This window comes from Trachymyrmex cornetzi, unplaced genomic scaffold, assembly GCF_001594075.2.
Source record: "Trachymyrmex cornetzi isolate Tcor2-1 unplaced genomic scaffold, Tcor1.1 scaffold64, whole genome shotgun sequence".
In the NCBI taxonomy this organism is placed as follows: domain Eukaryota; kingdom Metazoa; phylum Arthropoda; class Insecta; order Hymenoptera; family Formicidae; genus Trachymyrmex; species Trachymyrmex cornetzi.
The window spans coordinates 374,352-391,348 of record NW_017299959.1 but is presented as its reverse complement, the minus strand read 5'-3'; the positions used below and the strand labels follow the sequence as shown (position 1 = coordinate 391,348).

Here is a 16,997-nt window from a genome sequence, read left to right as displayed (position 1 = left end):
CGACGTTGCACCTGGCCGAACGACCAGGCCAGATGCGTATCTCAAACGATGCGGTTATTATTAATTCTCTTAGTTTTTTTTTTCTTTTTCTATCTCTTCCTCCTTCGTCGCCACCGCTGCCACCACTCCCACCTCCACCGCCGCCACCATCAAATATACCGCAATTAATATGCACGTCGCGAGAGGCGGTTAATTGGAGAAGAGCGAGCGAGGTTTTTTTCCCTATCGCGAAACTCAGCGTGACTCGACGAACTCTGTCCTCGCGACTCGCCAGCTTGATGTTTATTTAGGTAAATTATATCGGCTGCGTGTGCTACGCATTTTCTGACGCATATCTCGCGATGTCGAGGGAAGAAGAAAAATGGCCTATGGCTTGGTAGATGTATCAGTTAACTATTTTAATAATATATATAAAATCATTTATATAAAATAATTAAAATTTGATAATTTTGTAGAAAATTTTTTAATTAAGAATGCAATATTTATCTCGCAGTATTTATACGTGAACATTTATTATTTTTCCGTGGGTGTACAAGCAATGAGGAAAATATTGAAAAAAGTAGCACGGAAAAGACGATTATCCTCATCCTTCCCATCCCGACTCCTAATCCCTCAGGTCCTTACATCCCTGCGTATCCTATAGAATGTCTTTTCCTGTTTGCAGGGGTAGCGGCACCGCCCTACCAGAATCTCCGGTCGGCCAGGTCGGCAACAGATGGAGGTGAGTGATTTTTCTGCCCTCTCTCCAGCTCGACTTATCTTTCTTACTCCATCTCTTTGCCTCTCCTATCCTTCCGTATGCGAAAAGAATTCGAAAATAATCCAGTATGGTGACAGTAGTGGTTATATAACTTGAAGCATATTAATTAATGTAAATACTTTCTCTCTCTATCACGCATATGTACACAACAGATGCTAAAGTAAAAAGAAACATAATTTGTTAAACGGTATTTCGAAAAAAATAATAACTGTTGAGCTAGAAATGAGAGGAACTTTTTCAATTTTGAAAAATTGTTATAATTTCACAAATTTCAGAATACAAACAGACAAAAAAACTATATTTTTTATTTAAGTTGAAATAAATATTTTATTAGTATTAATATTAGATTAATTGGAAGATTATCTAGAAAAATATTTTTTATTAAAGGTAAAAGAAATTGTAGGAAATTATTTCAAACATCGATTTGAAAATTTTTACTATTAGAATAAAATAGTAATATTAAATTATGTTAACATCCCGAAAAAATTTTGAACCTATACTTAAGTTATAGATGCTGTTAGAGAAGATTCCGAAGAATATATAAAAACTAAATCTTATAGAAGTTCGCTAGAATAGGCCGAATGAAAAGAATGCTTTTCAAAGTTATAGCCTTCGACTTCCCGGTGCGAAAATTTTCCAAGGATGCGTAGTCGGCTATTGATTCCGGAGGCTGTTCCGCCCTTACGCACCCTCGCGGTCTTTCTCTTCCCTGCTTTCAAGCACGTCTCTCGTTGCCTTTTCCTCAGCTCCTCCCTCAGCATATTTCTCCCTCGTCCCTCTATCACTATCTTCTTCCATCTCCCGCGCTTGTCTCTTCCCCTCATCTCCGAAATATCCCAGTTGCTTCTCCTTGCCGTGCTTACACCAATCCACGAAGGGGTTAAAATTATCCCTAGCTTATAGCTACTTCCGCGTTCGTTCCACTGATGAAACTTTGTTCGATATCATGAAATCACGCGAAAACCACATGTAATCATAGGAAATCCAATCGTCGATGTCTAGTAGATTATTCTTTCAGAGTAAAAGCAAGACTGTATCTAAAATCTAGAATCACGTGTTTCCTATATGATATATAAAACAAATATGTTTTGCGTATCTACTATTTATATAAAATATTTAACATTTTTTTAAATATTTTCTAATCGTTCCTTTGCCATAATCAATGTTTGATATTTCTGCAATACATATTTTTTACTTGTTGAAAGGAATAAACTTAAAAGGAATTTCTGAAAAAAAGAAGTAAATTTTATACAAAACATAGAAAAGTTTCAAAAATTTAAAACTCTTCTCCACGTATTTAAAATTTTATTTATCTGCATTGATAAACAAGATTCATAAGATGTAGGATGAAAAACGATAAATATAATTATGAAAAATGTATTTAATGGTACAACATTGTGGTACACTTTTTAATTGGAGTTTATAGTATTGATTAAAATTTACACAGCAATCAAACGTACTCAGAAAATAAAAGAAATTACGTGAGATGAGCATGTACATTTTCTTAAACCTTCAGAAACCTTTAATCATCGCACATACAAAAAAGAATCTTGGAATTTACGTTCATGGAATGACTATATCTACGATTTCAATGGTTACGTTCAGCAGGAAAAACTTTGCAATTGTTATAAGATTCTTTATTCTCTAAATCTGAATCAGTGGATAGTTAATTACCCTGTGGCATACTTGGCACTGATAATCAGTGAAGTTCAACTAAAAAAGGAAGAATGTTTGAGCATTACATAACTAAAATACTGATAGCTACACGTGAATTTCAATGTTCTAATACCATATTCATTGAATTTAAGCACTAAAACAAGATTAGTTAGATCACATAATAAAGATTAGTTAGATTAAGGATCTCACATTGAATTCACTGATTACCAGTGGCACACTTGGCACTGATATCAGTGATTATCCACTGATTCAGATTTAGAGAGTAATATGATAATTGAAAATCAAATATTAAAAAATCTTACAATAGTTGTAAAGTTTCTTTTTTTTTGCTAAACGCCTCTGGTAGAAATTTTATGCAGTATACGATTGGTTATTGGGAAGTTGTACTAATTTTTATTTAGTAATTGAACAGCAAAACTGTGTGTTCAGAATATCAATCACAATGTAACGCTTTTCTCGCAGTTACTGCACAATAAAGAAGTTCAAAATCTGAATACAGTTACTAAGTAGTAAGAGAACAATAATACTAGAATAGGCTCTTCATTTATGTCATTTACATAATTTGAATTATTCTACACAAAATTAATATTATATTAACGTAAATGAAATAAGCAAAATATCTATACTAAAATTCTTCGCTACTCACATATATTTCATTTCTGTAGGACTCGTCATTTCCAGGGTTGGGTAGTGCCAACTTAAAAAGCTAAAAGTTAAGTTAAAAAGTTGAAAAGTTAAATAATTTTAACTTAACTTAGTTACGTTTTAGACTCTTAATTTTTTAACTTTATTTAGTTACATTTTATCGATAACTGTTAACTTTTTATTTAAATTTTTTGAAGTTAAGTCTCAGACTCAAACATATACTTCATTTAGAACAATACTCTATATTTTATTTAAAAGTTTTGTTTGTATACATTATTTACATTATATATTGATTTCAATCTAGCAAAAACCGTATATTTTAATGTATCTAGTTTTTTTGATAGGTTGAAATCTATATATATAACAGTGTATATAAATAAAAAGTTTAAATAAAATATAGAGTATATTCTAAATGTTTGTCATTTCCGTTATTTGTAAGACTCTGAAATCATAAAATAGGAAGAAATTTAACTTTTAATTTTTTAATTACTTTTTTTTATTAACTTAACTTTTAATTCAATTAATTTCATTATACATTAACTAGTATCTTAACTAAGTTAAATTTTTAAGGTTGTTAACTTTAACTTAACTTAGTTAAAAGAAAAAATTAACTTACCCAACCCTGGTCATTTCTAATCTTTGATATTTACTGCTTCTAACCTCATTTTTTGCAATCTTTGTGATAGTCATACATGCTGTAAATGATTTAAATTCCTCCAGTTTTTTTTTTCTTTGCTCTACATTTCCGTACGCGTTCACGACTTTCACACATATTTAATTAACAATTTTACATATAACATAAAAATATATTCAGTTATACACGTATCGCAATAATATATGCGTATACACGTGACATGAGCACTGCATAACTATAACTGGTAGAAAACTGGACAATTACATTTTTAGTATTGGTACAAAATCTCTTGTACAGAATTGACCCAGATATTGCTTAGTAAAACTGCTTTAACACTAATTTTGCCCAGTTGCTACCTAGTATTTTTGTATTATAAAGAGAAATCAATAGTGCTAGATAGTAACACACTAACTGGGTTTGACTCAGTCAAACTGCACAAATTTCTATCAGGGCAGCCAATGCATTTAAAGAACAATCGCTAGTAATTGCGTGCTTCGAGAAGTTTCTCTTCGAAGAATTCAAAGAAGATAGTTGAACGAATTAAAGTGAGGAACTATGCGCGCGCATAGAATGCTTCCCTTTCATTTACATCCGCCGGACGATCGACCTTGAGCAGTCCTGTCGAAATCGAAGAGTCCTGTTGAAGGCCAGCCCGAAATCCATTAATTTTTATGCGCCCGGAAACCATTTGCCGATCCCACGCGCACTTGGGCCGCACGCTTCACTGATAGCGGTATTTACGAGCCATGCAACTATTAATTATCTTTAAACGTTACCTGAACCTATCCCAACCCCATTCCAATTACCATCAGGAACAAAGGAGCCGATATGCACTTCGGTAATAACAAGAATTTTATTTGTCACTTACATTTACTTACGCTACTCAATTCCCCTTTACTTAACATTTTCATATAATTAACAACATATTATAACTGCCAATTATGATTATCTTTACGTATAATATATTATATACAATATCAACGAAACATTGTAAGCCGGAGCGAAAGATTTCGTGGCGCGTGGCTGCAAATTCTGAAGTGAGGCTAAAACAGGAAGAAATCGCAAACGGCGGAAGACGCTTGTTTTCTGGGGAGCCATCGTGGATTCACGCTCGACCGAGGGGATAATCGATTGGCCATTCAGCGGAATTAGTTGATTGAGACAAGGTGGTCGATATACGTTCTGGCTCACGGTACAGAAACGCGCGTCAACACGTGGTACAGAGACTTATGAACAAGGGTGACACAAAGGATATTTAAAAAAAGTGTCTTCTCTGTTTCCCTTCTCTTCTGTCTCTCCCTTTTCCTTCTTTCTTTAAACTTGCTTCAAGTCAAGGCGATTCGTTTTTCGCCGAGAAACATATCGTTGTGGCGTATTATCAGTCGTTATTTTATTGTTGGATTTATCGTATTGTTTGAACAAGTAAACGCAATTCAGAAGATGAGAGAGATCATTGAGAGAAACACTTTCAAGAAATCAATGTTATCGTTTTTCACTATCGAAAAGGTCTCGTCGAAAAGGTTCTTAAAGAGAAAGTAATAATATGATCAATCACACATCTTATCCGTAACTAATTGCAAGTATTAGCGAAAGTTTCAAAAACTTTACTCACCGATCGTCTCCAGATGCGCCGCACCGTGAATGATAAATTTTACTTCAAGGATAACACCCTCGTCATTGGCGAAGATAATGACCGGCGGATCGCAGAAACGACAGCAGTACCCGTCGACCTGGCACCCATATACCTGCGGGCGCTCACAAAAGAGAGGACGAGTCCTTCCTTTTCTCTACCTGGACGAACAAAGAGACCCCGTAACGGAATCAACCCTCGGCGAACCGATAATCCCGACAGGCAGTCGCATGTTCGGCCGATTTTCGCAAACCCGGTGCCGACGCGGATTTGTCTATAGTTGCCGCTAACAGCAATTTCGACATTAATGAATCGAACATCCATTTCGCGAAACAATGGGTGACAGTACTTCAAGTCACTTGGTGAAGCTATGCGACGCAACCCCCGGCAGGAGGTCGCAAGTTGATCGGCGAAGGGCTCTTCAGCAGTCGACGATCAAAGAGCGCGATATTGCGTTCCCCGTGAGATTCGACAAATCGAAATTCAGATTGCCATTGTGCCATGGAAAGGGAAGAGTTTGGATAACACGTACAAGAAGACGAGTTGAACAAAACTCATGCGGAAAAGACGTTGAGACTACTCGATTCTCGAAAGTTTCAATCAACGCTGAGAAATTGATGACTTAAATTTCGGTATAGAACTAGGAAAACTTTCGAAAATGACATTTATCATATAATAACAACAATATATATCGATTTTAATCTCCTTAATTTCTTATATATCTAAATACAAAAAAATTGTATAAAAACTCACGATAATGTAAAAAATATAATAATATAATTGACAATGAGAATACAGCGCGTTAAGTGATGCGCAAATTATAGTTCTCTAATTCAATTTAACCCATTAACGCCCAAAAATCCCGTTTTTTCAGTTCATTTTCAAACCTCATTCTTATAACTAAAGAAGAGAAATTTCCAAACAAAAATCATGTTTCCTACTAGTTTTGGGTGTGCTCTTCAAGAATTCGTGGTCAAAATTGAGTTTGCTTAAATAGGAAATCCAATATGGCGCCGGATTTGTAAAAAAGTACCCAAAAATTTGGAATTTTTTTTTCGTAATTTTTTTTGGGTCAATAGAGTTTCGATACTCAATCCTAACTATGATCCTAACTATGATCAACGGTGATCGGAATAGTTGAAGTTTGAGAAAAAATTTTTTTTGCCGATCTCAATTGGTCATAACCTTTTCAAAATGGCGGATTTCCCATATGGCGGACATGAAATTTTGAAAATCTCACAGATTTTCGTAAAACTCTGTACTCGGGGGTTTTCATGGTCGCTGATTACGAATTTGACATTCTACTCTCTGCGTGACCCAGAGACAACGACGTATGCTTGATTAGAGTGAGTCCCCTTGCCTCTCACTGGAATATAAATCCTTTCAATGATTCTTCTTGAAACATGGATTGCAGAATGGTAATGCACACTTCTCACAGAAAAGGGTAAGTGAGGGCAAATGAAACGGGAAATACACGAAATGACTGATCAAAAGCAACTCAAAGTCTGTTCAAATTGTTCCGTCAGAACCAGAATTTTCTGTGAGAAGTGTGCATTACCATTCTGCAATCCATGTTTCAAGAAGAATCATTGAAAGGATTTATATTCCAGTGAGAGGCAAGGGGACTCACTCTAATCAAACACTCCGAAGGAGACAAAATTCTACCACGTCCACGTCGTTGTCTCTGGGCCACGCAGAGAGTAGAATATCAAATTCGTAATCAGCGACCACGAAAACCCCCGAGTACAGAGTTTTACGAAAATCTGTGAGATTTTCAAAATTTCATGTCCGCCATAGGGGAAATCCGCCATTTTGAAGAGGTTACGGCTAATTGAGATCGGTAAAAAAAATTTTTCCTCAAGCTTCAACTATTCCGATCACCGTTGATCATGGTTAGGATTGAGTCTCGAAACTCTATTGACCCAAAAAAAATTACGAAAAAAAAAATTCCAAATTTTTGGGTACTTCTTTACAAATCCGGTGCCATATTGGATTTCCTATTTAAGCAAACTCAATTTTGACCACGGATTCTTGAAGAGCATATCCAAAACTAGTAGGAAACATGGTTTTTGTTTGGAAATTTCTCCTCTTTAGTTATAAGAATGAGGTTTGAAAATGAGCTGAAAAAACGGGATTTTTGGGCGTTAATGGGTTAAAATAATACGTAATTTAAATAATCAAATAATTGTTTTAATTATGTATTATTTTAAATTTAATTATAAATAACTGTAATTTACGCATCTCATTTGTGCTATACTCTCTTGCATATTCCACAAAATTTCACAAAAGAAAAAACACGCCAAAATTAAGTATATTTACATTCGAATTCTCTTGAGGATGAGTTATTCTTGAAAAACGAAACTTTAATGAGTTTTCTACAAGTCTTTACCTAAGTCTTAAGTCTTAAGCCATAAGAAACTAACCAATCATAGTCGATTATTCTCACATCCAACTGTGATTGATCAATTTCTAGATTAAGACTTAAAGCTTAGGTAAGAAAGCTCTTATTGTAGAAGAATGTAAAAAGTCTTATTGTAGAAAACCTATAATAATCCACTGGAAATCATTTGTGATTTTATATCATAAAAAAATGTATCGTATCAATTTTATCAGTACTTGTTTTTAGAATATAAGATTGCATTTTGGTAGGTAGTTGTGTGTGTCAAGCCTCTCAGGATTAATTCTCAATAGCGAAATGAATGCGGAACATGCGTAATAATCGTTAACATTTTATTACAGTAATAACTGCAGGGTTAATACTTGATTCCTAAACACAATAGCACAACAGTGTATCCCAATCTTAGTACTCATCAACGTCCACCGAGCGGCGCCTCCACTCGCGGTCAATGACGCGCGTCTTCTGCTATCTACGCACTATCCGGCATGACGCGCGTATCGACCCCGATTACTCCGGCAACATCTCACCTTGAGTTGTCGCCGGCGAATACGACGACTCATCCCACTCGTTCATACAAAGAAATACACGCGAAATGCGTCGGATTTGTCGTACTGGTCGTGCACACTAATAGATTTCGAATTAATCCGTCTGACAGATTCAACGGATGGACAGAATAATTCGATAATTAATTTAACAACAAATTACATCGTCCCTGTTCGCTAATTACAAACGATCGGAAAACTCGTGCGAATATAAGAAAGGGAGGAGATGACGCGCGGATCCCCGCGCTTTTCCGAGAGAGAGAGAAAGAGAGAGAGAGCCATTGGCGTGGAGGCGACAGTGTGTACATACTTCCTTCACGCACGCGTCGTAAACCGCCTCCTCAACGAACGGAGCGGCTCCGTGGTGGGGTACACCGGCGCGTAAAGGGGAAGCTACGCCACTTGGTGGGGTACCATTGTGATATCAAGTGGGGGTAGATTGGGCGCGGCTTACAGCGGGACCGCGCAGCGCGTGTTATAAAAATATAATATCAGTAGTACCTAGCGTTCACTAGCCTTCTTTCTCGCCAGATATCCCGTCCGGTATATAATCATCCGTGCTGATAGTGTGCGTTCTCCAATCCCTCCCCCGTCCCCGTGTATCGCTGCACGCGTGTAACGCGCACACCGGTGAACGGCAAGAGTATTCTACTCCGGCATTCATTGATCGCCACGATCGAATCTCGCTCTGGCGAACGGAGAAACGTCGGAGTGGAGACGTGCAGGGGGTGGCAAAGGAAAGAGAGAGAGAGAGAGAGAGAGAGAGAGGGGGGAGTGGGCGAGAAGGGACACCCCCACGTCTCGAGCAACGCCATTGACAGCGCCGGTCCACTGCGTGGATCCGCGAGCCGACCAGCAGATACCGATATTGGAGCGTAACGTAATCAACGTGAACCGGCGGCGCCGGGAGTTTGATGGTGTTGATCTTGGCGTACCCCACGCGACCACCGATTGATCGCACGTGCAAGACAGCGAGGAAGCCTCGTGTGCAACGTGTGTGCATCCGATCCGCCCGTCGTCGGCAAGTCCAGCGATCGGACGGCGCGCAACCCGAATCCGGAATCGTCCCAACGGACGGCCAATCGCCGTCGGGCCGGTCTACTACACTCGGTTGGTAAAAAAGCGCGAGCGACTCCGATACGTCGAGGGAATTCCTGCGTCGGCCCAAAACGAGGAGGAGGGGGAGAGAGAGAGAGAGAGAGCGGCCTGCTCCGACTGCTCCGACTGCTCCGAGGGAGAGAGGGTAGCGCCTAAAGAGAGAAAGACGCAGGAAGCGGACGCGCACGGTGCGTGGCGATGAAGAGAGATAGAGGGATGCAGATAGAGCGAAGGGCAGGGAGGGGACAACTCGCTTAGAAGGCTAGGTATCGGGAGACGACGGGGAAAGCTAGTGCTTCACCACCCGCACGAGTTTCCTTTGGACATTCGTCCGAAGCTATTCGCGGCGTGTTTTCTTCCCTCTCCGAGTGCGAGTGAAACTAGTTGGACGGTACCCGTCGTCATAGTTATCCTCATCGTCGTCGTCGGTTGTTATCGTCCTTACCGTCATCATCCTCATCGTCGTCTTCGTCGCCTTCTCGTCGCCTTCGTCGTCGCCTTCGTCGTCGTCGTTGTCGTCGACTTGGTACAATCGTCATTTACCCGTGACGTAAATCGCGTCGTCAGCTAAGGAGGGAGCGGCGTGCTCGAAGGAGGGAGTAAAACGCGGGACGGAAGTCGGAAGAGAGCCAAAGAGGAAAGGAAGAGGGAGAGAGAGTGAGGAAGTGCGTGCGTCGTAAACGGCGAGGAGGAGAGAGATTTCGGCATCTCGAAATCATTCGCCGAAATATAATCGCGTGTGTCGCCACACGACACGTATACGCCGCGCCGTGCCGGTCCTCATTCCGGAGCGGATCCCGAGGAGGGCTCCCGTAAGGGCGAGAAGTGCACCCAGTACCTTTTTTTCTACGCTTGTCTTCCCTCCCTCTCTCTCCGCACCTCGGTGGCGTGGGAGATCAGCCAGTGTTTTAGTGCCAGTGTTTAAAGTCTACCTCAGCCAATTACATATATATATATTAAATATACATATATATATATATATATATATATATATATAGAAGGAGACAAGTGTAAGCGCGTAATCTTTACGTTTGTGCGCGAGTTCTGCGACAGTTTTAATCGTAAATATGTCTCTGGATAAGTTCGCGGAAGGAGGTATGCTGCAGAAGGAGATGGAGCGTCTGGAGATTGAAGAGAAGAACGGTGATAGTCCGAGGTAAAATTGAGAACCATATAACGTTACTTTATTCTTATTACTCGCCAACAGGTGTTAATTTGCGATCTTAATATTTCATTAGTAGATTATTATACACGTTGTTTGTGTGTGAGCTGTAATTTGAAATTATTATTTGTTCTTTATGTGTTCAGGAAGGTCGCTTCTTGAAAGAGAAAAACGGCTATGCGCGTTTTAAATAGAAATTACTTTTTTTATGGAATACTATTTTTATGAAATCAAAAGCGATACCGAATAAAATATTAACTTAATATTTTCAAGTAATTATACAATCTGCTTTCAATCGTATACGATATGATTTAGGTGTTTCTCATACATATCAACAACTTTGCGAGCTTGCAAAAGAACTTGTAAAGGTAACAACACAAACATGAGCGAATATTGGAGGTCGTTTAAGAATAGTATAGTCATCTCGATTAGGAATAGTCGATAATTCCATCGATAGCGAATATAATTATTGTTATTGTCCGATGAGTATTTGGCACGCAAAATTTCAATGTGACTTCGACAGAAACATACTATACATACTTAATGTGGAAAATTCCAGTTACACACATACATTTTAATACAAGTTTTTTGGGGGGACTATTCACGATTCGTAATCGTCGGAGATATTGACGCACAAATGAGCGTGAAGTCGGGACTATACATTTCCGATTGGTTGATTACGTCAAGCTGTGATTGTTGGCGAATTCGCTTTTTAAGACGCGCGGCGATTATGTAATATGACGTGAGGTAAATTTCGGATATCGATCGTTTCGTTAATTAAGTTCTTCTTAACACCCTTTGTCGACTATATATAATGATGGTATCTTTAAGTGTATCTACGAAGAATAAAAGATGACATGTAGAAAAAAATCACGAGGTATTCAGTTTGACGAATTAATTAATCAATTAATAAAAAGGAATTGCTGTGCAATGTTTTGAATAAATAATTAATATTCCTCATATATTAATAAAGCAGTAAAAAAAGTAGCGCTTTTAGATAGTCCATATTATAAACTTTTATATATTTTTTTATTCTTTGCGATTTTAAGATGCTTGGTAACATCATTATCAAATTGACGATCAATATAATTTTTGTGATGTTACTTCTATCTTCAGTTTATAATTGCGTTTTAATACCCGTTTCCATCAACGAAGATTAACTTTAATCTCGGTTCAACTTACTTTTCTTTTTCTAATTTTGAGAATTAAAAAAAATAAAGTTTAAATTTAATCGAGATTAAAATTAACATTGGTGGAAGCATGCATAAGTCCGACAAATTAAATCACAGTTTATAGCACTAAAAAATGTATTTGCAAATTTGTATATAAATGTTATCAAGCATCCGCTTCGACTGAAAATAAGGTTTTATTATTTGATTTAGTCTCATCAATTTAATTTCTACTAATAATAATGATTTTCATATCAATTTTAACATTCTAATATCATTGACTGCTATCACTGCTTAATCTATACTCGAAGAAAAACTGTTATTAAAAAGAACACCGATCGATCAAATACCAAGAGCAAAAGTTGTTTCTCTACTCTCGCTGACGACGGTAGTCCGCCCGCGGAGAGCGCGTTTCAAATATACTTACCGATTTACACATCGCGAGACAAATATAATGGCACGCAGACGGCGAAATTGTATCGCAATTTTGTCTCGACGAAGTCGAGTGTCGTCTAATCTCACGGCCGGCCAAGAATTACGTTCGCAGAGTCAACAACCTCCTCGATAAATATCGGCGATAACGTAAATCAAATTACGCACGCACGCACTCCGTGCGCGGGCGTATCTCGTCATTACACCATTATGTATGCCCGCTCGGCGGTATTCGCGCTTTCATCCCGCTGAATGGTCGCGATCGACTTGGAGTAACGAGAGATAAAACCTGTTTCCATATTACTGAACATGGTATGCAATCAGAGTCGCAATAATGTCCCGCGAATTCACGTGATTTATGTATAATAGTTATGTAAATGGTTAAATACTGTTTAAAACCTATAAAAGAATTGATGTCGGAAGAGACGAGAGCTATAAAGTCATTTAAACGAATATGTTCAGACAGGAATTACTATTTAATGAAGTTGTAAATTGTAACTCTCTCGCGTTATGTGGATAGTCATTATAACTATTTTATATAAACCGGAAATATATTGGCCGTTCGAAGGGCTATTGTGACGGTACACCGAAAATTTTATTTGTATTTGAGAAGACATTGCAATGACTCACCTAATTTACTTCAAGTCACTAAATAAACTCGAAAAAATAATCTCTATGTTTATTTACGATAATTTACAAAATGTGATATCTCACACGATAAAGACACGTCATTCGAATTTCCTTTCGATTTACAAAGAGAACAAATTTTCTAAAGTGTTGAAATAATAAAATTAACTAGTTTGGCTGTGGTAGCATTTTTTTCGTCTACTTCGTGTCATAGCAAAAAGATTAATAGCTTCGAATGAGAGCAACCAATGTTGTTCCGTGATTTAAAGATAAAATATTGAATATCTCATACCCCGCTCTCTATTCTTCAGTCGTAGAAAGAAATTGGTTTTGTCGCAGATATATCTCGCACATATATCATTCTGATATGTTGAAATGAATTATACAAAAAATCGATACAATGCCAATAATTATACAGTCAACATGAACTAAAAATAATTTCTGAAAGTTTAATTATGATTATAATTATGATTAATAATTAGGATTATGGCTTGATATGTGTTCCTTACAAAAATGTTGGAAGATAGTGATTACTTATTTTGAGTATTAAAAGCATTGTTGTCTAATTTTGTTAAGTAATTTCCAATATTAAGAAATTGGGTTTCTGTGATGGAGGAAGATTGATACGAATTTTATTGACTTAAGATTTCGTTGTCGAGATATTGAACAATAAATCTAGATACATATATATACACGTATATATCAATTATTAATGCATATAGTAGAAATTAATATTGTTGCTTTTGTGGATTTCTCGAGTAAATGAATTTTAATATGAGAAATTAAAATATTATGACCGATGGGAAATAATATTCGAAATGATCCCGTTGATGATCAGTTACTTTTCTTTTTGATTAAAGCCGGCCCTGGCCGTTGCACGTGGCATGATTTCGTGGTTGTCCCTGAAACGACGCGGCAGTGTCGCCATCAGCATGGATGTAATATCAACGGAAAATTCTTTTCGACAAATTTATCATGCACGCATAATGTTTACTTGTCGCGTTATCACTTAGTTGGAATTTTTTAATCGGAAAATTCAACCAGAGGCCGACCAAGGAACGTAAAACTAAATTAGGAAAGGTTCATGTATCTAATTCAATGTAAAGAAAAGAATTTATATAAATTCTTTAATGAAAGAAGAATTTAAAAAGATGTTAAAATACTGAAAAACTGTGAATAAATTTATTGCGAAAAATATTACCTCGGCTGGAAATCAAACCCGGATCTCTTGTATTCCGTACGAGCGTCCTAAGCCAGACTACCGAGACCTTAATAATATTTTTCGCAATAATCAGTGTATGTATGGAAACAACGTCTTTCAAGCAAAGTAATATAAACAATAAGAAGAATTTACATAATTTTTCAATATAAGAGGAATTTCAAGAAAAAATTAGAAATTCTAACAATAAGAAGAATGTTAGGGTGTCACTTTTAAACTTTTGGTTTTGTAATTTTCAATTTCTTATGTACAACTTCTTTGTGCTTTAGAAAAATTTTTAATCTAACAAAAATTGAAAAACTATTTTCTTCAATTAAAATCGTATATAATCATAATAAATTGTATAAAAATATTTGTATTCATAAGAAATTTCAGAAATATAAATACAGAGTAGATAAATAGATTTTCATGCGTTTTTCATAGATTGAAATTGTATGGAAAGATGCTGTATTGAAATGTAGGTATATAACACGCACAATGGTTGCTTTGTGTGTGCGATGGTAAGAATTTGCCGAAAATGGTGGCGATAGAGCAAGGGGGAACGGTATCGCGTACGTGACTTCAAGAATGACACCCCGTAAAGCGAAAACGCAGCGTGACTCATTCGAAAAGGTGGGATAATAAAGAACAGGGACCAGGCAAGACTTTCTACCAGGGTTGATAAAAAACATGTTTTAAACGTGTTTTAAACAGTTTAAAACATGCTTAATTGATGTTTTTAATATGTTTTAAATATGTTTTTTTTTATAGTACTGTTTAAAGCATATTTGAAGCATTAAAAACGTATTCAAGAAGAAACACAATATGTTTTATTCTTAAAAAAGAACATTAGTCTTTACCAACCCTGCTTTCTACCGCCAGAGTATATTCACGCATTATAGATCATATCGGCAGCTTTAATTTTGAATCGTGCCACATCCGGTTAATTACATAAAAGTCAGTTTTTTAAATAAAAATATTGAAGCACTTGTAATTTTCGAGTTATAATTCCCAAGTTCTAAATGACTTGTAACACAAAGAATTAAGATTTAGTCCTAATTTTTAAGGTGACTATTACAAAGAACGTAATTTTCTCATATCCGAGGAATAATAAAAATATTTTATCATCGTAATTATAGCACACTTTGTTCTCTAAAACTCGGACAGCTCTTAAATGTAAGTTTTTTTTCGTAAATCACTCGAAGGATATCATATCGAAAGAAATGGCTCAAGTTTTTGATGAGACTTGATAAAATTGGACTGCGCGTTTAATTCCTAACAATGCCCACGTGGAGGACTCGCATCAGGTACTCATCGTGCGTGCGCGTCCGCGTGACACGCACAAATTAGAGCCAGAAATAGTGCACCGCGATGTGGTTTAAAAATAACGCGGGGAAATAGACCATATATGTACACGTACGGTTTATTATGGCGAACTCCACACCGGAAACCGGTGGTAAATAAATAGGCGGAAGAAGCGAAGGCAAAGGTAGAAAGAAAGCGTCTACGCTTGACGTTCTGTATTTGAAAACGTCAGCTTAGAACGAGAATTTATAAGAACGTAGGTATGCTTGAAGATAAAAAAAGAAATAGAAAAAGATAAGAAAATTTTATTAAGAGATAGCGTTAATAAAAGTATTATCTAAATTCTTTGGAATCTCTTTCTAAAAAGTGATAATTGAGTCAGTCTTTTGAAAAAGAGTGGCACAATTTTCAATTTTTAAGAGTGAGATTGCTTTGTGACAATCGAAGAAGAATATAGAAGCTATGTAGGTATTTTCGGTGAGAATATATTTGTTGGTAGAAAGGAAAATGTAAAAAAATTATGAATTTGGAATATTTAGAAGAGCAACAAACAATAAAATGGGAGATTTTCGGAAATCGATCGAAAGATCAAAATAGAGTCAAGAAGGAAAAAAGTAGACTACTATTTGAAACAAGGAGAGTTAAAAGATCGGAAAATTCTTCACGACAGTGTTGTCACGGTTAAAGGAAATTTGCGAATTTCGATGACGCACGAAAAAGATGGGCGTCGCAGGCGTTTACGGCGAAACCTGTCCGCGAAACTTGCCAGATGTGTCGCCAGTTACATGATGTTTTTCTAAGCGTACTTACTTACGTAATTTTCCATTACGTAAACGCGTGACGACACCCGCAATTACGTTGTGAATTCTTCTTTCACTTCACAAGAGAGCGCGCGTGTATGGAGACGCGAGCAAGTCCAATTCTTCAAAACGCAGGTCGCGACTCGGAAAATAATTTCATTACGATACAATGAAGTACAAATACGAACGGAATAAAAAGTGCAAATCGTTACAACTTTATGTACGCGTGTACAATCTCTCTCCCTCTCGATAGTGAACACATTAATAAAAAATTTACAAGTTTAAAATATAAATCCAATATATTTTGTAAATTTATAACCCCGAGGAGAGCAATAAATTCATTTATTCATTCATTCATTCATATATAAATCCAATATTTCATAACGCAAATTGTTGTACACATAAAATATGGGATGTGTTTTACCTTTTCTTCCGTTTCACAAAAGCAGTCTTGCTTCCATCCTTTGTTGAAAGAATTCATTTTACTTTCTTCCATACGCTTTATGGATCTTGTGAGCTACATTTGGAAAAGAGAAGACAGAATTTAGAAACGCTAGCCGTGTTTGGCATTAAACATGCGGTGAGAAAATGCTCTAGCTGCTATTATAATATTACCGTGGTTTTGTTTTCTCCGCCAATTAAAGCAGCGGGACCGGTGCGGTGGGACGAATACGCAGTATTGCGATTCCAGCCAAAACTTTCCACGCGAGAGACTCTCCCGCTCGCCTCATTCTCTCCGCTCCTAATAGCAATCATCATCATCATCGCACGCATACACGTACTGTCGCGTCCACATTACCATGTTCTTCGTATCAAATAAGCAAAACTGTTCCAAATGATCACAATCGGCGCCAAATACGCCTTGAAAATCACAGGGATCCTCGGGGATCCTTTGACAGAAAAGTCTAAGAAATATATCT

At 37.0% G+C, this 16,997-nt stretch overlaps 1 protein-coding gene across 1 annotated transcript in view; it reads left to right on the top strand.

Moving 5' to 3' along the window:
* Imp (IGF-II mRNA-binding protein) overlaps positions 1 to 16,997 on the top strand; it is a gene marked incomplete at its 3' end in the record, with an annotated part of 95,139 nt that overhangs the window by 35,132 nt on the left and 43,010 nt on the right. The window contains exon 3 of the mRNA XM_018516428.1: positions 665 to 721. Coding sequence (XP_018371930.1) covers positions 665 to 721 — 57 coding nt within the window. The remainder of the gene's footprint in view (positions 1 to 664; positions 722 to 16,997) is intronic.